The sequence below is a fragment of the Anastrepha obliqua genome, chromosome 1 (assembly GCF_027943255.1).
Source record: "Anastrepha obliqua isolate idAnaObli1 chromosome 1, idAnaObli1_1.0, whole genome shotgun sequence".
Lineage (NCBI taxonomy): Eukaryota > Metazoa > Arthropoda > Insecta > Diptera > Tephritidae > Anastrepha > Anastrepha obliqua.
In genome coordinates this window covers 19,570,984-19,592,479 of record NC_072892.1, presented here as the reverse complement: position 1 = coordinate 19,592,479, position 21,496 = coordinate 19,570,984, and the positions used below count along the sequence as shown (strand labels likewise).

The following is a 21,496-nucleotide window of genomic DNA, read 5'->3' as shown; positions in this document are numbered from 1 at the left end:
AGCCGGCGCATTGATTGCACTGCACAAATAAACTGAAGAAAGTAGCATTGATTCAACGGAAAAGACATTTTTCCTTAAATTTTCCGCTTGATTTTAAAAATTTTACACATTTTAGTAAAAATTTTTGGGTTTGCACACTCCTTTCGGGGTGAACCGTTGTTGTTGTGCCCTTTCTGTTGCTTTACGATTTTGTCATTTTAATTCTACATCCACTATGCGCCAACCCTCGCTGAAATGGAATTGTCGCTTTGGTCAGCGTGAGAACATTTTCGCTGCTTTCAGCCACTTTTGTCTGTTTGGCGGGCTCGGTCTCTGCGTTGCATTTTAATCCGCTTTTAATGAAGCGCAACGATGTGCGGTCAAGAAAATTTTCTTACGTTTTCACCTAATAAATTGCAACTACGAGTTATGGAAATATGCAGGGGTAATTATTTTTATTAATATTAGGCTACTGCGCACTGCGACCAAAAGAGATCTGTATGCTGAGCTACCCTATAATTTCTTTCCGCCTAGTGCAGGACATTTACAAAGTATGTGTTCTGAAATTTCAGCGTCCATTTCACATAATCGGCAGATGATGGTCTCATAGAGACCAATTTGGTTTAAGTAATATCTCAGACTACAGTGGCCTGTAAAGTAAGCCGTTAAAATTCTTCAATCTACTCTGCTGAGTGGAAGTAGCTTAGCAGAAATTCCTCTGTTCGGCGTTAAGAATTGTTTCCCTTGTCCCTGACCAGTGTTCAACGAATTTTCTCTCCTCCCACCTCCTGAGAAGTTCGTTAATGTGGCCCTCTGTAAGTTCACAGAAAGACTCAGATTCAATTAGAGGCATTCTTGCCCCTTTTTTATCTATCTCATTTCCCTTAAGTCACTCGTGTCCAGGAACCCCACCTAATAATACTGTATTGAAGCTCCCTAACCTGTTGAGAAGATTCAGGCAGTCACTTATCATTTTTGAGGTGGTATATGGTGGAGGCCTCGGTGGGGTATATGGTGGAGGTTGTGGGTTCGAATCTCACGTAAAGCACGGTCCTCGCACTTTCCCAAACTTACCTACTTTCCATGTTTCTAAAAAGAAAACAAAAAAAAATCTCATTCCTCAACCGCAAAAACTTATCCTTTCCATCCTTTACATCCTTACTCTCGCACAATCGTCAGCGCATTAATTGCATTGTAGCTGCCAAAACCACCAAATAAAAAAGAAAAACAGTAATACATTGCATCAGTGGCACCGGCAAGAGAAAGCGAGCAACCGCGGTAATAGCGCAGACACACCAATTTTAGCGAAGTCCTCAACCATCTGTGTGATCCTTCTGCCAGAAAAATCTGAAACACAGATGGCGCTCAAAGCAGTAAGCAACGACAGGTGGCCATTCCCACTACTTAGGACTGATAGCGGCAGGAGTGATCAAGGAAAAAAAACAAAATGTGGTGGAGGAGCTAGTTGTTAGAAGGCTTCCAAAGCCGCATGGCCGACTGAATCAAATATAAATGTGGGTTTCTCTCATTTTTCTACCGTGATATTCCCTCTTATCTTACTTATATATCCCAAAGGCATGTATTGCTACCTAGAAGATTGTTGGGAAAACCCCATTGGTATCGATTTTTTGACTTTGGACGCAATGATTCTCGCCTCTGTTCTGCTATCTTCGACCCATCAGCATACCAAATCTAAGACCCAAGATTGAAGTTGATAGAATTATTTTTGGGGGATTTGCGAGATAATGTATCAACCCCATAAAGAACAGGAGTATGTCGGGAGTCTTTTAAAGTCATTAAATGTCATTTCATATCTCCGCTTTTTAGATAGGAGATGCTTTTTAATCTTCAAACGTGCTTATTTTTTCAATTGAAATGGGAAGTGGTGGTATGCATAAGAGCGCACCTAGTACGTGAGTTGGGCATGTTTTCATTGCTCCTGTTATACCGACGATTTCAATGCTCCTGTTAACAGACTTAACAGACGAGGCGGTACATTTTGTTGAGTTCATTTACCGCTTTTCGTTGCTTAGCTTTAGGCCATAATGCCAAGGGAAGCGTAAGTGACTACAACTGTAGTGAATGCCCAGTAAGTCATTTTGGGGCTCAGTCCCCATGCTTTTCCAAAAAGTCTTCGAAAAGGTCAGCCAAAGAATGCGCTTGCGGCCAAAGAATGCGCTACATAAATGAAAAATTCAATGGATGGAAAATTGTTTCATTAACCAAAATATCGACACGACGAAAATGCGATTGCTGAAACTTCGAAAATATTCCCATAAGTGGTATTGACCGTAATAATGCAATAAAAAATAAGTTTTAATGACTTTCAATTTGTTCATTCATAACCCAAAATTCCAACGACTAACTACTGAATATTTAAAATTCTTGAAGTAAATTTGTACTAAACGAGTATACGCCTAACTGCGGAAATTTATTATCATCATTGTTGGCGTGACGGTCCGGGTTGAACCCAGGTCTCCCTCAATAACTTCGACCAAGAATCTCGATCTTTTGCAGACATCTTACAGTTTTGGCATCGTCATTAACTGTGTCAATCCAGGTTTTCCCTGGGCGAGCCCTTTTATAAGGCATATACAGCCTACTATTGCACAGCTTTTTTGCCTTTCGTTTGGGCCATCCTCAGAATATGTCGAGCTCACTTAGTATGCTGATACTGGACGTGGTCAGCGATTTGGAAGTCGTTTAGCGCAGCTGGGCATTCATCGCTGTGACGTAGGCGATACTTGACGTGATTTAGTCGCGCCGCTCCAATGATGCGACGAAGGATTTTTCGCTCAAATACGTTAGGCTTTTCTTCATCCACACCTTACGCATCTCCGAGGGTTTAGAAGCATAAGTAACGCAAGGCCTAATTATTGTTTTATAGAGTTTCAGCTTCTTTCGCTTAGAAAGAAACGAAGAGACTCGAACCTTTCCGAAGAGGAAAACTTGGATTGACACAGTTAATGACGATGCCAAAACTGTAAGATGTCTGCAAAAGATCGAGATTCTTGGTCGAAGTTATTGAGGGAGACCTGGGTTCAACCCGGACCGTCACGCCAACAATGATGATAATAAATTTCCGCAGTTAGGCGTATACTCGTTTAGTACAAATTTACTTAAAGAATTTTAAATATTCAGTAGTTAATCGTTGGAATTTTGGGTTATGAATGAACAAATTGAAAGTCATTAAAACTTATTTTTTATTGCATTATTACGGTCAATACCACTTATGGGAATATTTTCGAAGTTTCAACAATCGCATTTTCGTCGTGTCGATATTTTGGTTAATGAAACAATTTTCCATCCATTGAATTTTTCATTTATGTAAGTGTTTTACCTTTAATTAGTTACTGCAAAAGCCGCAAGCGCATTCTTTGGCTGACCTTTTCGAAGACTTTTTGGAAAAGCATGGGGACTGAGCCCCAAAATGCGAAAAAAGACTACATTCCCCGCATGGAGCCTCGCACTAACTTCTTTTTCGGATGTTGCATTCATAGAGATGATAGATCCAATATATTTGAACGACGCCACTCGCTCGAAAGTGTAAGTGCCGATTAATATGGCAGATTTGCATTCATCTGGAACTTTTCCAGTGCACGAAAATTTAGTTTTCGATCCGTTTATGCGGAAGCCCAAGCTTTTGGCTGCGTTCCCAAGTTTAAGAAAGTTCTTCTTCTAAGCTGCTGTATTCCTGCAGTTCGATGTCATTCGCGGAAGCTAGAATTTTCTATAATTTTACCATTAAAGTACCGTTCAGGAATATACCAGATATTCGCGTAATTTTCTACAGAGCAAACACGAATAAAGCTGAGGCGAAAATTGCATGATAGAAAACAAATTATGTGGATTTTCGGACGCAACGGTCGACTTGGCATAGGAATTGAATGCAACCAGTTGGTTATGAACTGATGAAATCATACTTAAAAAGGAAGAAGGGAGGCACGCTGCATAGGAATTAGCAAAACTATGTGATGGGCTTTGTGGTATCAACAAAATGATACATTTTTATTCACAGCCACTCGAAGGTCGTCGATGTTTCTTAGCGATGACGTTTCATGGTAACGAACTCGGGACAAGCTCAACTAAGCAATAAATATTTTAAATTATATTTTAATTTTAATGCTTCCTGGTAAAAACGTTATAATTTAATTAATTTAGTAAATTTTATGTGTTTAAATTCTGATTTAAATTGCAGAAATTCGACCAATTCCATTTCAAGGACATTCAATTTCATTAAATCATCTCTGTCATTGTCCAAACGCATACGAATCGCATTGTCAGAAAAGTAGTCCGAACTCGCACTCAACCCCGAAACCATATCCATCAACCAAATGAATTCATCAAATCTTGTTGTTTGAGGTTTCACTTTGTTGTCGTTAATACACACTTACACACTCACGCCCTCAAACATACACACACACACGCAAGGCACAACATTGCTCCAAAGAGCGTCGCATAGACTGTTCTGCATATTTTTCATTTGCCTCGCCATACATCTCCCCAAACCCATTTTTAACCTTAACCCTCCTCCTTTTTATGCGGCGAGTCTGGTTTGGATTGGAGCAAACAAGGAGGAATACGACAACAAACTTTCCTCACCCACCGATTACTAACAAGCACAATGAATCATCTGCGAAGCCTCTCCAAACAAAAAACACAAATGAATGAAAAAAAAGAAATGCAAAAACAACAATGAAGGAGCAAACAAAAACTACAACAACGAGCATAAGCGCAATGGCCATCAGTTTAACCAGAATGACATGGCCTGGTCCATGCGGTCCTGGACTCTGGCATTTTAGCACTTATTCATAAAGTTGGCCACAAGGACGACACGCCGCTTGGCTGGCTGGCGGACTGGTAGGCGAGATGGCTTGTTTGCGCGTTTGGATGGGTGGTGTTGGGAAATTTTCTTTTTTTCCAACTTCAGAAGCGTGTGGAAGCTGCATAGAAGTGCGCGGTAAACAAAGAAAAAATAGTCACCGCCGCACAGAAAGTGACGATGGCTACAACAATAACAAAGGCAGCAAACAAAAAGCAAACTCGGAAAAGGCTGAACTACTCAAAGCGCTGAGTTGTAAAGTGTGAAAAGCAAAAGGTGAACAAAGTGGAGCGAGCGAGAGATTATACGTGCGGTGTTGCGCGTTGTGAGGTGCATACAGTTTTCGGAGGACGACGCCCATGCCTAGTGACTCTAACTAAATTTTCTGAAAAGCTTTGAATAGCAAAGAAGTGTGTTTAGACTCACTTTTCATGGGCTCTTGCTTTTAGCGCAACTGATTTTTTTCTCAGGACTTCCTTTTCCGAGACTGGTCAGGTGCTCGATAAGTAAGATTGCAATTCTGAACCGACAATTGGTACTTGATGCTGGTAGTCGGGCAGTTATTATCTTTACGAGCATTCTAAAAACAGCTTTTAGCTCTCTTCCAAATCAAAAAAAAAATGCAGAGGGCAGCCTTTATCCACGAAAGCATACAAAAAATTCCTGGAACTATTCTTCAAAGTTTAGTTGCTGCTTTGTTATTATTATTATTTGCTAGAGCGGCGTCCCGGAGCGCGAAGGGCTGATAGGTTGCTACTCCACTGTGGTGTGGACGTGAAGTGGGCTTTACACTCCTCTGATTAAAAAACTGCAAGTTCGTAGACAGCATCGACAAGGCGAGAAGATGCCGCCTTCAAATATGCATCAAGCCTAAAAACCTTCCGCCGCGTCTGTTCCATAGTGGGAGGCTGCAAACAGCGTCTGACTTGTTGCAAGCGGCTGACTTGAAAATGCCGTCCCCTCCAGGTAAATCTAAGGTAGCTGCACCATCGAGTGGATTAAGACTCTGAGCTAACAACCTATCACTCGTAGATTATAATTGTTACTGAAATTTTGCATTTGTTGCATTACCGAATTAGAAATAACTTAGTTTGTTTGCACTGATATCCGAGTTTTAGTCTCCAATTTGTAATAAACTGACCTTTTAATTGATTTTACCTAAAATATTTTAAATGTGGCTCAAAATCGTTACAAATCATATCAACTATGATTTGTAATTTTTGTTTTTTTTTTCTAATTTCACTGTACCCAGTTAGAGTGCTGATTAACAACAAGAAGCTGTATTGGGAGAAAGTAGAAATACCTCTTTTAAAAATAAGCTGTATTAATTTTTATTATAAAAAAGGCTTAGTGATGCCTCTGGTAAACTTGGCTAAGTTTCTTCAACCTTTCCCCATTATGAAACCTTTAAAAACAGAAGTCCTCCCTTAGATCTGCTGGAAGCGTAAAGAAATTCGCCACAAGCTTGAACTCCCCTTTCTCGACTGCAAAAATCTTTAAAACCTTTTGCCACAATATCCGTCATATCAAAAGCATCCCGAAAAGAAAAAGTGCAAGAAAACGGAATGAAATTCATTAATGCGGTGCCATTTTCAGTCGCCCTCAACCAACAATAAGCAAACACAGCCTCCACGCTGTTAGCTGAGAAACGGAAGTGGAGGTGGTATCACCGCCCACAGTAATGGCGTCCAAATGCCTTCCGGTGAGTGAGTGGGTGGGAGGTGTGGTTGGTGCGTCGACTTACTCCGACTGACTCCGACTGTTCATGAAGTGCAAAAAGGCGCTCAAATAGGGTTGTCAGTATTTAACCCGAAAGGGTGGAGGTGCAATGCATCGATGCGCGCGAACTCTGAGCACCGACGACGACCACATCTGGTACGACAGCGTCGAGCATTGAGTCAGAAAGAGGCAACAACTACCGACAACAACAATAAAATATATACACATACACACTTACGTGTGTATGTTGGTGTATGCACGGACGAAGAAAATCATAGGTTTTACAGCTGCGCAAAGGCGGACCGGAGGAGGTCGGACAGTAGGTGGCAGAGGTTCCAGAGGTGCCGAGGGCGCTGCGATTAGGTTCAATTGCAACGAAAACTAAAAGCAACAACAAGGCACAGCAAACACATAGAGAAGAGGAAGCAGCACAAAGTGGGGCAACCCGAATCAAATCAAACAAACAGAGCAGTTGTCAAAGCAATCCCAACAACACAAACGACAACATTGGGAGCCTTCGTGGCATATTGGAGCTCATCGAGGGCCGCGCACAAAGGTTATGCTCCAGCAATTGGAGCAAAAGAGACCTCTAGCGGTCCAGCAAGCACAACACGGCCACACATTCCTATACATCGATGGCGCGCAGTCCGTCACTGCGTGCGAATGCAGTGGTCGATGTGTTAGAGCGAGAGCACACTACTGCTGCTTCGATGTGGCCAATAAGGGCGTACACTCAGCTTGAGCAAACATGCGCTCACACAGACGCAACGGTGTGTTTGAGTTGAGTTGCCTGGCGAAAACTCAACGAAACAGCGCCGTTGTAGAGCGGAGAGAACTGCCGCATGTGCATGTGTATGTGTGTGAGTATATTATGCATGTGGCGCGCGCATGAAATTAACAACTCAAATCTGTAAACTAGTTAGAAATGGTAAAATGTGAGTGATTTTCTTACTTGGTCGTCTAATGCCAATTGGAATTTCGTGCAAATAAGAAAATCAAAAACCCAATCCCAATAAGAAGATGAAGATGAACAACCAAGAATAGCGTTCGCATGGTGTGGCCTGACGTGTGTGCCGATGCCGCTTTGAGGTTGCTTGAAGAGCGAGAAAAGTGCAAACTCTCGTGCCCTAGGGCCCCAGAGCGCCACTCATCCCGGTCCGCATGGGTTGGCATAATATTAGCACCTCTTCTTTGCACTCATTACCGCGTCCAACCACGTAGCACGCACGCAATGTGCTGAAGCGGCGTTGAAGGGCCAAGAGGTGATAAAGTTTGCACTAGGCGGAAGAAAGAACGCAAGAAAATGTGAGATGCTGAGAAAACGAAAAAAAAAAAAAAAAATTTTTAATCAGCCAACCCTGTCCATGATGCCCGCTCGTTTATCATCCAATTGTACGTTTGCTCCTCGAGCCACGCTCCACGCTCCACGCTGCAAAGTAGGCAACCACACAAATACATACGTTTTTGTACACTAATACAGTGAAGTCGTGTGCACAACCCCAAACTGGGTAAAAGGCAAAACAAAAACAACGAAAACGTCTGTGCTTTGGCTTAGGAAAAAATGGCAGAATTTTTCTGACATTTTTCTTTCACTCTACGGTTTGCGCCCAACATGTGGTATGAGCAACTCGCATTGCCCACTAGCCAACGGCACGTACAAACTCGCTTTTGTCATTGCTCTTGTTGTTGTTGTGGTTGACGTTGTCACTTTTAAATGTAGTGCAAAGTACCATCACCAGTATTTGCCCTTCTGAGCTGTCAACTGGACTCGAATGCCAAATGCAATGCCGAAAGTCCGAGCAGTGAGTGGCCACAACGATGGTCAGCAACGGCATTTGGAGCATTTGCGACACATTTAAGCCGAGTGATGGCAAAGTGGTATGACCGTTGCTATTGATATGCTGCCACCTGAGTGGATGGGGTTAGTTGGTGGCTCAGTGCAGCTTACGCAATTGCGAGTTTTAAAAATCTTAAATTTCACAACCATTCGTTGTTGGTGCATAAGAATTTCGGACAGTGGACTTAATGTTGAATATTAAATAAGTTGTAGATTCTTATGCGTTCCACAAACTATAGCAAATTCTTTTCGATTTTGTGTTTCATTCATATATTTACTTAAAAGTTTACCAATCGATAACCTCGCACACCCAAACATCCAAATATTTCGCAAAAATCCAATTACTGTGGGTATGCGCATACAGAACATAGTTCACCCCGATCTGGCCAGCACAGCAACTGCGAATTGCACTGGATGTCTAGGGTGTGCCAGATGTCACAGTTAGCATTAACTTCGTGGCACACCGAAACCTTAGATGTCAGCGCAACTAAATCGCGGCACATGACTTCCCTCCCATTTGGCAATAGGGCTGCAATATTAAATTAGTTAGAGCGTGAACATTTTTAAGCTAATAGGATTTGAACGCCAACAAGCCAAGTAGTGAGGAAGGGACTTGGTGGCAACAATCAAAGTGACTGAAAAATGTTTACAAGTAATGCAGTTACTTCGCGCAGCCACGAGAGCGCGATGGGAAAATCAATGCACAAATCAAAGAAAAAGTAGAAAAAAAAACAACAAAACAAAAATCAACAAAGTCTCACATGTTATGCTGATAAGGCACGAATATTTTTTTATTTGTCTATATTTAATTGTCATTTCTAGAAATAGTTTAACAATTTTTTTGATTAGCTAGTCTCGCAGACGTATACGAGGTGCGTTCAATAATTAAGATGACTTTTCAAACTTCGCTGGCAACGTACACTCGATTTCCGAAGTTTCGTGCAAAAGAAAATTGTATACAAAGATACATGCAACATATGGGAAATTTGGGCACAGGTTCCACAACAATAAAAAATCATGGAAGATGAATAAACTCTAAATATTTTACCAAAAAAAAAAAAACGTGCAAAGGAAGTAATAGTGAAATCCATATTATAAAGGGTGGTTAAGTTTTAAGGGCCGGTGTTAATTTTGAATAAAATACAACTTTTTTAAGAAATTATTATCATTTCTCTTTATTATGATAATACTGGTATAGTTCAATTACGTATGGAATAAAATATCGGCCCAATGGCCGCCGCGGCCTCGGCGGCACACCTCCATCCGATGGTCCAAATTTTCGATGACGCTGAGGCATAATTGAGGTTCTATGGCGTTAATGTCCCGAATTATCTCATCCTTTAGCTCTTGAATTGTTGCTGGCTTATCGACGTACACCTTTTCTTTCAAATCATCCCAAAGAAAGAAGTCCAATGGAGTCGTTGACGTTTAGGTGTGGTTCACATTCATCATCGGCCCTTGAAATTTTACCACCCTTAATATATAACTTATATAACTACATATTTAAAAAACAAAAACAATTCATTTTCATTACAAAAAAAAAACGTAAAATTGGTGTACAGTGAAAAAGTTAATGCATGAGAACAAAACATAAAAAAATACAAATTTAAATTAATTAAAAAATACAAATTAAAAAAAATCTATTTTGCAACTATTCATCGCTTCTTCTTCCTCTTCTTAGCGTCATAGTCCTTGGTGAACCATTGCTGCCTTCACAGCTTCTAGCCATCGATCTCGATTTACAGCCACTTCCCTCCAATTGCACGCGCATTTCCATAAGATCTTCTACCCAACTTTTCCTCGGGCGCTCCCTTTTACTTTCTCCCATTGGGCGCAGATCTAGTGCCTTTCTCGTTGATCGCTCCCTCACATGTCCCAGCCATCTAAGTCGTTGACTTTTTAAATTATGTCTTCCAGTTCGGCATTGTGCCTAATACGTTAAGTGCCATCTGTCAGTTTAAGCGGCCCATAGATCTTTCTTTCTTTCTTTCAAAGCACATTAGCTGCGTTGTCTCGTTAGCTTTCAGCGTCCATAGTTCACAGCCATATGTAAGCACAGGTCGTATCAGTGCTTTATACATTTTAAATTTTTGCTCACGCGATAATCTTTTAGATCTGAGAAATTTTATATTAGCATTCTATGCTTTTTTGGCTGCCCGTATTCTGCCATTGATTGCTACCGACATGGCTTGGTTGGTTGATACTGTAATGTCCAAGTAGGTGAAATCATTTACACATTGGAATGCGTATCTGTATTCATCGCTACTTGACCAAAAATGCTACCATCAATAGATATGTTAGGTAGATATGTCCAGCTCATCTCTCGGGTTTTATTCAAATTATTTACGTCTTCTCTTGGTTTTTTCGTTGTAACGAAGTTTGTTATTAGCCACTGTTTGTTGCTTTCTCGAATTGTTTATAAAGGCGGCGCAAAATTAATCGCCCTACCGGAAAATTTATAATTTTGAAAAGTTTATAAATGGCGTCTTATATCAGTCAAATTTGACACTCGTGAACTAAGAGTTGCAGTATACAAACAGATAAGCAAAGCGTAGGGTAGGTCTGGTGGCACACTTAAACCTGTTGCAGGTCCGTTGTGATACCATTAACGTACAGATCAAATAAAATTAAAGGTCATTCAAATTTATTATTTCTTATTCAGTAAATTAATGATTCAAAAACAATATTAGGTGATTAATTTTGCGCCACCTTGTACAGTACTTGTTATCCAACGCAATCTATAGACGCGACCTAAAGATTACATTGAAGCTTTAATGAATAGTCGGACTTGGTTACTTCTAAAAAGTACTTATTCCTCTTACACAAACAATTTTTTACTTAAGTGGGTATTCTGGTGTAGAGGCATGAATTTCGCCCGGTTTTTGAGGCGCTGTACAAAGGAGGCAAAAAAAATTTGTATCATCCATTTTTTTATCTTTTCTTTATTGATTAGTAATTATTATATTAAAAACTATCTAACTATAAAAAACTAAACAAACAAAAAATTTAGGTGACAAAAATATGCGCAGTCTAAGTAAGGGGGTCCAGAAAAAAGAGGGGCCAGGACACCCTGCATGATTCCAGCCTCCTCCTGGTGATCTGAAAAATAAAAACTAAGCGGGTTCTTAATTATTATAGATGCCGCCATCGAATGAGTTTTGAACAAGTTGAAAAAAATTTTTTTTTGCAAAATTGAAAAAAAAAATTTGTTGCAAAATTGAAAAAAAAATTTTTTTCGCATATTTTTTCAACAATTCCGATTTTTTTTAAATAAGTCTTGGACAAGTTGAACAAAACTTTTTTTAAAAATTTGGAAAAAATTTGTTTGCAAAATTGAAAAAAGAAAATTTTCCAATTAAAAAAAAAAAATTTTTTTTGGAAAATAGGAAAAAAATTTGTTTTGCAAAATTGAGAAAAAAACATTTTTTTGCAAAATTAAAAAAAAAATTTGTTTTTTCTTTTTTTTCAACAATTCCGATTATTTTTAAATAAGTCTTGGACAAGTTGAACAAAACTTTTTTCAAAAATTTGGAAAAAATTTGTTTGGAAAAAAAAAAATTTTTGCAAAATTAAAAAAAAAATTGTTTGCTAAATATGAAAAAAAAATTTTTTTTTTCGTTTTTCAACAATTCCGATTTTTTTTTAATTACTAAATTAAAAGTTATAGTTTCGAGATAGAGTCATCCCTTGAAGTAATGTATAAAGAACAACCTCCACAAATTTGAAGTAAATTGGTTCATTAGAACTCGAGATATCCTTATCGTCAGCACGTAAAAAGTAGTTTTGAGAAACCGATGACATGTCACCAAAAAGGCAATAATTCATGAACTAATGGAATTTTAAGAAATCCTCTTAACGACATGTTCCTAAATGTCTAATATTTGAAAATATGCAACAAAAAATATTCGACTTTTTTGAAATTATGCACAAGAACACCCCCTTATGAGACATCTTGATAAGAATTATGAATTGTTTAGAAAAAAAAATTGAGATCCGTGCAAGAACGAAAACTTTGTGTAAAAAAATGTATTCGTGAGTCGTGTTTTTTCAAAACCGTGCAAAAAAAGTCTGTCTAAAAAGAGAGTTGGGTGTACGTACGTATTTCAATATACTCGGCGATTTTCTGGAAAAACTTTATATAAAAATAACTAAATCTTTTGGTCTTGCCTCACAAAATTGTCGACAACCTCCTAGGTAGCCATGAAATGCCGCACGCGAGATGGCTGAGTCATTTCACCTAAAGCTAACATGGGTTCCGGCCATCGCGACATTGAGGGTAACTGCAGAATTGATGAACTAGCGAGATTCGGCACCAAATTAACCGATGAGTACATAGACATGTAAGCTACTCATCCTTGAAGAAATCGTAAGGAAAGCAAACGAAAGATGGCGTAATGAAGCCACCTGCAAAATCGCCCGTCAACTGTGGCCGACTCTAAATGCTAAACGTACAGAATCTTTGCTAAGCCAAAATAAACATAGTCTTAGCACATTGATTTCAGTCATAACGGGGCACTGCCTAAAAGGTAGACACGCGCAAAGGATGGGTGTGCAAACACATGACTTCTATAGAAGTTGTCTTGATGAGGACGAGGAAGAGACAATCTCGCACCTACTAAGCCACTGTACTGCTCTATCGAGACGCATGTTTAGTATTCTACATATGTAGGTAAACAATTTTTTAATGAGTTGGAAGGTCTCAGTTCCGCAGAAATCAGAGATATTCTAAAATTATTGAAAAGCACACACTGGTTTTAGAAGAGATAGGAACAAGCTACCCACGCGGCATCACAATGGGCTATGAGCCTGAGTGTGTCAAACAGAACAACCGCTTCAAGCTAACCTAACCTTGGTCTTGCCTCAAGCCCCGTACTAACCGGACTTGACTCTTTACGAACTTTTCGTGTTTCCAAAACAAAATCTACAGAAAACAAATTCTAATCAGTGAAAGATTTCAGGCGATATTAAGGCCTTTGTTATTCAGAGGTGGCTCGAGGATGGTAAAAGTTTTGGTATGGGTAAATTATTACATATCTAAGGGGGACTACTTTGAAGGGAACAAAATAGATATTGATAAATAAATAAATATTTTTTGAAGAAAATAAAAAGTCGCCTTCCTTTTGGAATTCCCCTCGTATAGACTTATATATTAACATAAATAAATATAAGATTTATGACTCTAATTATCGTTTTGGGAGAAGCTGCTACAAGCAACTCAATGTAGTTAGCACTTTTCATGAGCAATGAAATGGCACACCCAGCAAGCTCAGCTCTAACTGTCGGGATTGGAAACAACTAAACACACGACACGATCAAAGGAGAAGCTCGATTTTTATTCCCTCAGCTTCTTTGTTCCATGGTTTGATCAGCTTTCTCCCACTCTGAAGCCTCGCTTCACGATATCAGCTTAGGTTGAAATGAGGTGATGCTTGGAGCTGGCGCTCATTTGCAGACAGCCGATTTTACATACTCAGCCAAGAGAAAGTCTTTGTAATGAGAGCGTTTACTTATTAGCATTAATATATAATACGAAAACGAATACTAGAGCGAGTACTAGCTGCCAGGGCCTACAACTCGATAGTTAGATAAAACTGTCTGTATTATTATTAGCAAATCATATTAAATCATACAAGTTAAGTTACAATATTTCAAAAAAATATTTAAAGCAGTTATATTGGTGATAGAAATAGTAGCCAATAGAGCAGAAGGTTTGGTGGATCCGAAGTGTTTTTTCCTGAAACTTTCTAAGGTGCGACAATCGTTTCAAAGATGGTCAGCTGATGGGTTATTATCACAAAATGGACATTATTGTTGGGTGCCTCCTGTGAGGAGGTGTTGGTGTGTGAGTTTGGTATGTCCAATTCTGATCCAGTACATATCATTCGCGTGGACCTTTTTTTTTGGAGTGTAACTCTAAAAAATGACTATCACTCATCACATTCACAGTGACAGCTCACTGCAAAATTATTTGACTCATCAACTCTGTGCTTGAAAAATAGAAATACAGTCATTGAATACCAGCTATTTTATTCATTTGCTATCATCGACGGAGATATACGGGTTGAAGTCTGGACCTCTTTCAAAAATGTTTGGCTTTAGATCTAAATATGACCTGTGTCAGGTAACGTCTTCAAAATAAAAAAGAATAGTAAGAGAGAATTAAGTAATCTGATAGAATCACTTACAACGACGATTCTATGAAAAAAGCTCTTTATTTGTTTATCTCCATTTGAAATTTAAAAAATTCTTCGCTTATACCAATCATGTAATGTAAATTTTAACAAAACCTGCAGCAGCCTGAAAAAATGTTTCGCAAAACAAACGCAAAAGTAAAAGCCAGCATTAAAAGTTCGGGTAAAATTTTAATTTTGAAATGACTAAACGTTTGAAATATTCTTAAAAGTAAGAAAGTAAAAACAAAAATTATCACTCGATTCATTTTCTTTAATCTCGAGGTGCTGCAACGTCTGAAGTTAGTAGGTATTCTCTGGCAAAATAAATTTCTCTGCTTTCATTTCGTGTGCCTCGCAAGAAATTACAAATCACTAAAATCCCACAATTTCTGACAAATAATCCCGATAATTCGGGACCGAATTGCTGAAAATCTGGAATTGACATTCCTGGTAGAGTTCGTGCGGGTAACTTACCAACTTCTTTCCGCTTTATGATATAGCTTAGGCGCCAGCCCACAAAGGGTGTATTGTTCTTTAACCATCTTAAATTAAAAGATGGGAAGTAAGATTTTTCATATCCTGCTTCCATGAGCAGTTGGGGTGGAGAAATATTCATTCCATGTCTTAAGTATGCATAAATCTTATATTTAGCAACGGCCACAAACCTCCTGCTAGTATTTTTAGGCATGTTTTTGGTTGGCCGATGTAGCCGAATGGATTGGTGCGTAACTACCATTCGGAATTCAGAGAGAATCTCGAATCTTGGTGAAAGACCAAAATGAGGAAAAAGTTGTTTTTAATATTGGTCGTCCCTCGGCAGGTAATGGCAAACCTCCGAGTGTATTTCTGCCACGAAAAAGCTCCTCCAAAAATTATCTGCCTTTCGGAGTCGGCTTGAAACTGTAAGTTCCTCCATTTGTGGAACAACATCAAGACGCACGCCACAAATAGGAGGAGGTGCTCGGCCAAATACCCAAAAAGGGTGTAGGTGCCAGTTATTACATATATATATTTTGTTGGCCGACTCTAAGTATCTTCTTTTGGCTTCTTGCTGCTTCTTTCAAAAGCGCCCGAAAGCGATTCGCGTTGTGGCCGATGGCTTTTTGGCATTCATCATCAATGAAGCCATGCAATTGCGGGATGATATTTTTATAGGTAATAGTTTTTTTCAGGCAATAGTTTTCGCTTTGTTGTCGATTTTATTAAAAAAAAGTATTTTTCATCAGGACAATGTACATATCACAAGAGCATTTTGGCAATGGCTGAAATCCATGAATTCCAGTTGGAATTGTTGGGGCATCCGCAGCATTCGCCATACTTGGCCCCTAGCGACTTCTATCTGATGGGGTCATAACAGCTATGGGCGCATATTTTGCAGCCCTTCCAGATTCTTACTTCAGTTATGGATTCCATAAATTGGAATCTTCTTGGAACAAGTGTATTGATGTTCAGGTAGCCTAAACTGAATAATAAAGTGAATTTAAAACCATGAAATTATGATTTTTTATCGAGCCGCAAAACTTATTGAACAACCAAGTAAAGGGTTTTCCAATAACAAGTGTTATGAATGACTACATTGCGCTAACGAGAGATGATTAACAATTTTTTATGGCCGGAATCGGATGGTATTGATCTGGACAACGTTTATTTTCAACAAGACGGCGCTACTTGCAACGAAACTACTGATCTTTTACGGGAAAAGTTTCCGGATCGTGTTATCTCTCGAAGAGGTGACTTTTTTCTTTGGGGCCACGTGAAAGAGAAGGTCTACGCTAACAGCCCAAGGTCGATTCAAGACCTCAAAGATGGAATTCGTGAATTCGTGAGGCTATCGAGGACAGAGGGCAATTCCACTTTGCAATTCGGTTCTGGAGAATTTCATGAAAAGGATATTGTCCTGTAAGCGTGGTCGTGGTGGTCATTTGCCTGATGTTCTTTTCCACTATTAACGGCATACCTTCCACTTTTTAATGAAATAAACATCCGATCAGTTGTATTAAAAAAAAGCATTTTTCTTTGAATATCAAATTAACACCTCTTATTGGAAAACCCTTTATGTAGTAAAGGCGTCACTTGATAGATGCCAGACAGAGTCTTTCCTCTACTTTTACTTGTAGATATGTGGTTCTATAAATGAAGTTATTTAAATACAGCTTTTGGCGCCTGTGAATGACCCCATGACGGTCTTCCGCGTAAAAATTGCTAATCGATTCCATTTGGTTGATTATTTCGATATTTTTTTAAATCATAATTCATCCAATTCGATGAACTGTATTATAGCTCCTAGAGTTGTTTACGCCAGCACTTGGCTAGGCTTTGTTGAGCGCATAAAAATCAAATCGTTTTGGAATTTCCAATGAGCCCGAGCCACTCCAAAATAATCTATTGAAAATTTCTTTTTTATTGAAAATTCTGATTAGGTGGCATACACATTAAGCGGGTTGCACACAGATGTACACATATTTTACGCATTTGTAAGTATGTGAGCACATCCATTTGTTCAATTGTAGCTGTTTACATCTGAGCTCACATGTTAGTGTATGACAGTTATTCTTGCTTTAAAGTTATTGCTCTCCTGCTCTAAATCTGTGCAAACCATTTTAAATTGATTTCTACTTAGATATATACATGCATACATACATGCATACATTCATACATACATACATATATACATACATACGTACATACATTCATATGCACATACTAACCGTGCACTGAAAACATACACTACCATACCTATGCATACACTTTTACTATATATGTATGCACATATGCATATGAGCATGTATGTATGTATGTAAATATGAAGGTATATCCAGCTGGTACGTGGCTGGGTATCAGCATTTACATAAATTAACCAACCAAAAGCGCGCTGCCAGCGACTGTTGCTTAAAAAATCATTACAATAAATGAGCGCATGATAAGGTAAAGAGGCCAACAACACCAACAAAGCTTGAGAATACAACAAAATTTCATCCAAAGTCATTAAAAAATTTTGGGGAGGGATTTAGTGAAGTGGAGTGAAGTTTTTCGGTTTAAGTGGCTTTTTTGCTCTTGGCGAACGAGCGGTACTTTTCGCTTATCTGCTTCATTTTCTTTTCTCTTGTCGCGATTGAAGCAGTGTAGCGCGCTACAAAGCCAACAAAACAAAAAGAAAAAACAAAACGCATTTTAAAAACAACGAGAAAAAATAGCAACAATGTAAGCAAAACAGTCAAACGGCTGCAACAAGAACAACATCTAAGTGGCGTATTTTAAAAGCAAAAAGGCAACTAACAGATACGAAGTATCTGCCTGATACATTAAATTTACTAATAAGAAAAACGAGTTCAATGCATGCCATACTCTTTGCTCTGCTCTATAACGAAGCCAACTCATACAAACCCAACGAACTAATTCACTCACACCGTGTGGAGCTTTGCTCAGCAGTCATTTGACAAATAAGCGAAAGAAAAAAGTTTTTAAATAATGGCTTGAGCGCTTTTTGTGCATTTGCGAGTAGCAAATTTGGAGTGGTGTGAGTGGAGTGAAAAAATCTATGTCTCCCAAATACCGCTGAACAAAACCAGTGCATATAACAGCACACATCACACACACGAACGTAATGAATATAAGTGCGGCGGTTGTGTGTGCTTTGGCGGCGCTCAACCAAACACGTTGAAGGTCTTGCCCCGCCATAGAGCGCAGACATAGGCCACACAACTGCGAACACCACTACAAACGCCACCATGCCGATACCACCACCACCACCATTGACACAACTGTGGCTGCCCAGCCCCTGTGCATGGGTGCGAGCGAGTCGGCGAACCACTTCCACTCAAATGCGTCCTCCGTTTGACATTGGGCGTGCGAGCGGCGTAGACGAATGAATGTACGATTTAGATTTCAGGGTGGCTGACTCTGACTGACTGCACTGCTGCCATGGATTTGCTTGGAATACTCGCGTACGCGAGTTTGTGTACATTCTGTGCTGAGCGCCCGTGTGTGTTGTGCTTTGGTGGGTTTGAGTGGTGGAATGAGAGATTTGTGTGATGTGTCGTTAGGTCGAAACGGTCGAGTCGGGTCGGGTCGTGTACCTTTTGCCACGAATGTTTTGCCAGTCAGGCTCTAAAAGGCCTTATGAAAACAGTAAATATTTCGCTGCTCGCATGACGCGCATTTTTTCCGAATCTCTGAACAAAGTTATTTTTTATTTCTACATGCGTAGATATGCCAAGAAGGAAAACAACTGAAATTTTACAAAGTGTGTGCAAGTCTTGTGAAGTTTTCGGTTGTAACGCACGGACACAAATTCATAATTGACGAAATAAAAAATAAATTCAGTAAAATACGCGCGCGGTGCGTCTAAAAATATCGAGTGCTGTATAGTTTTAAATAAAAATAAATATATTTTATATATTTTGCAGCGCGGCAACGCGACAACCTACAAAACGTGCGTGCAAGAAGTTTTTGCTCGATCAGAAATTATGATAAAGTGAAAAATATTGCATTTGAGTGTTTTGTTAAAAAATTCATCATACAAAAAATGAGTACTGGTTGATGAAAATACATAAAGAATTTTCGCAAAAAAAAAAATACCAATAAAACAATTCTGCAGTGTTGCGATCACTTTTCTGCAAAATCTCGTTTGAAAGTAATAAAAAGGATTATAGCGACGCTTGGTGTGATTGAACACGCAAACATATATACGTGACGTGCAACTATACACACGAACATAGCGCCTGGTACAACCAGCCAAACGGTCTCGTCCCGTTGCGTGTTGACGAGATACCGGCAAAGTGCATACTTCATTCCCCCCTTACGCCCCGCAAGCCGCCAAAATTATCACCCATAATTCTTTGAGCGTGTACGGTGGCGGCGTCATGTGCGCCTCACCGTCCACCGCTCCCGGCTTCTTCAATCCACGCCCGCAATCCGGCGCCGAGCTGTCCGCCTTCGATCTCGGCCTACCGCGCTCCATGGCATTGGGCGTGCCACCACCCTCTGCATGGCATGATCCCAACCTCGGAGGTCATCTGCACGCTTCCGCTGGACCCGGCTCATTGGCCGGTGCAGCAGGCGCGGGTGGCAGCTCTGTGGGTACCGGCGGCGGTACGACACCATCCAGCGTCGCCAGTCAACAGTCGGCGGGCATCAAGCAGGACCTCTCCGGTCTGACCGGTGGTCAATCGAATGCACTCAACCAAAGCGGACACCACACAATCAAAGAGGATCTCTCCAGTCTTACGGCAGCTTCGGCGGCGGCCACTGCGGCAGCGCACCATGCAGCGACCGCACATCATGCGGCGGCGGCGCAACAGAATCACGGACAGGAGCTGGGCGTTATGATCAAAGGCCAACAGACGGCGTCTAGTTGCTTGGGCGCCGGCAGTGCGGCGGGCGGTGGAGGTGGTGGTGGCGGCGGCGGCGGCAGTACAACGCCTAGTTCTCAGGCAAATAGCCTGCACTCACAAAGCAGCAACAGCGACTCCAAGCAGAATTTGGACTGCAAACAGAACATCGAGTGTGTGGTGTGCGGGGACAAGAGCTCCGGCAAGCACTATGGACAATTCACCTGCGAAGGTAAGTGTCAGCGCGTGAGCGCTTGTCAAAAAAGTGTGTAATTGAAAGTGATGGGGGTAGGAAAATATTGAAAGAACTAAGAGTTTGCAGTGAATGCCAAAAAGGCATAGCAGGTAATGAAAATGGGTGATAAGTGGCTACTAGTAATTGCTATGCTTTAAGTTTTGCGAGATGCAATGCTTTGCGCATTTATGTAGAATTCCGAAGGTTGTGAATTTTTTGTTTGTTTACTGAGAAAATTTTTAAATCAAAGATGAAAGAGATTTACAGAGCCGAATTCACTAAAGCAATTTTTGGTATTTAAATTTTTTATTCCATTTATCAGTATTTTTTTTTTAATTTTAATTCTCAAAAAAATGCCTAATTCCAACAAAAAAAAACATAGAATATTCTGCGCTTCAGTGCGGGTTATTTGAAGGTGCGGACTCACTCTGCAACTCAGCCGCTTCGTAACCAATAAAAGAGTGTGGAAGTTCTTCATAGCTAATATTCTGATATTCTCTTTAGTTGATAATCTGAAAATGGGTGTTCCACCTCTGCCTTGGTTTGCCTTGAGAGGCCCGTATCTGCAAAGTTGCTTGCGCTAAGCTTTTTTTATATGGTAACATTTTATAAAAGCCAATTTTTGATGATCCGTCATTGCCGCTCTTATCATAAATGGCAGCTGTAATTATTGGGAAGTGCTTTGTGTCATAAGCAAACAAGAGTTGAAAATTCCGCATTCAGTTCATGACGACTCCACACACACACACATAAGCAGTAGTTATGTGTTTACAAAAGTATCACTATTGACCTCTGACGCCAGCCAACCGATTGCACGCATCACCTCGTCGCACCTCAACAGCACCATGCAACCTTACACCGTTCAGCGATGCCAACACAAAAAACGCAAAACAAAGAGAACAAAAAACAATTTTATCAAATTTTTCGAAACCGCAAATCAAGAAATGCCAATCAATATGTCAAATGTGTGCACACAATGTAACACAATCATGTTTCAATTGCCATAGTTCAACAGATTTGCAAGCGCGGTCGCAGCACGCAGCCAGGGGCTGGCAACAACAACAGGCAAGCCGAACAAAGAACCATCCGCAAGGCGGCAAATGAGCAGAGTTGCTTCCCCTCTGAAAGTTCGAATATCTAAAATCTAGTGAACCATCAGTGCCAAGCTATTTGTGCGCCCATGTGCCAATGTGCCCATGTGTGTGGCTGTGTGTTTAAGTAAATGCGCAGTCATTATCGTCGTGCACACACGATCCACAACACTAATATTTTTTTAGTTGATTTTATTTTTATGAACTATTTGAAAAATCAGAAAAAGTGCGAGACAACCAATAGAATGCAAAGGTGTAAAGTGCGAGTAGACGGGCGGGCGGCTGACGTGGTTGGATGAATGTGGCATGC

General features: G+C 40.1%; 1 protein-coding gene across 1 annotated transcript in view; it reads left to right on the top strand.

The window, feature by feature from the left end:
• Nucleotides 1-18,519: 18,519 nt before the first annotated feature.
• The window catches only part of LOC129253351 (steroid receptor seven-up, isoforms B/C-like), an 82,176-nt gene continuing 79,199 nt past the window's right edge, over nt 18,520-21,496 (top strand). Inside the window, exon 1 of the mRNA XM_054891695.1 lies at nt 18,520-20,092. Coding sequence (XP_054747670.1) covers nt 19,393-20,092 — 700 coding nt within the window. The 5' untranslated portion in view covers nt 18,520-19,392. The remainder of the gene's footprint in view (nt 20,093-21,496) is intronic.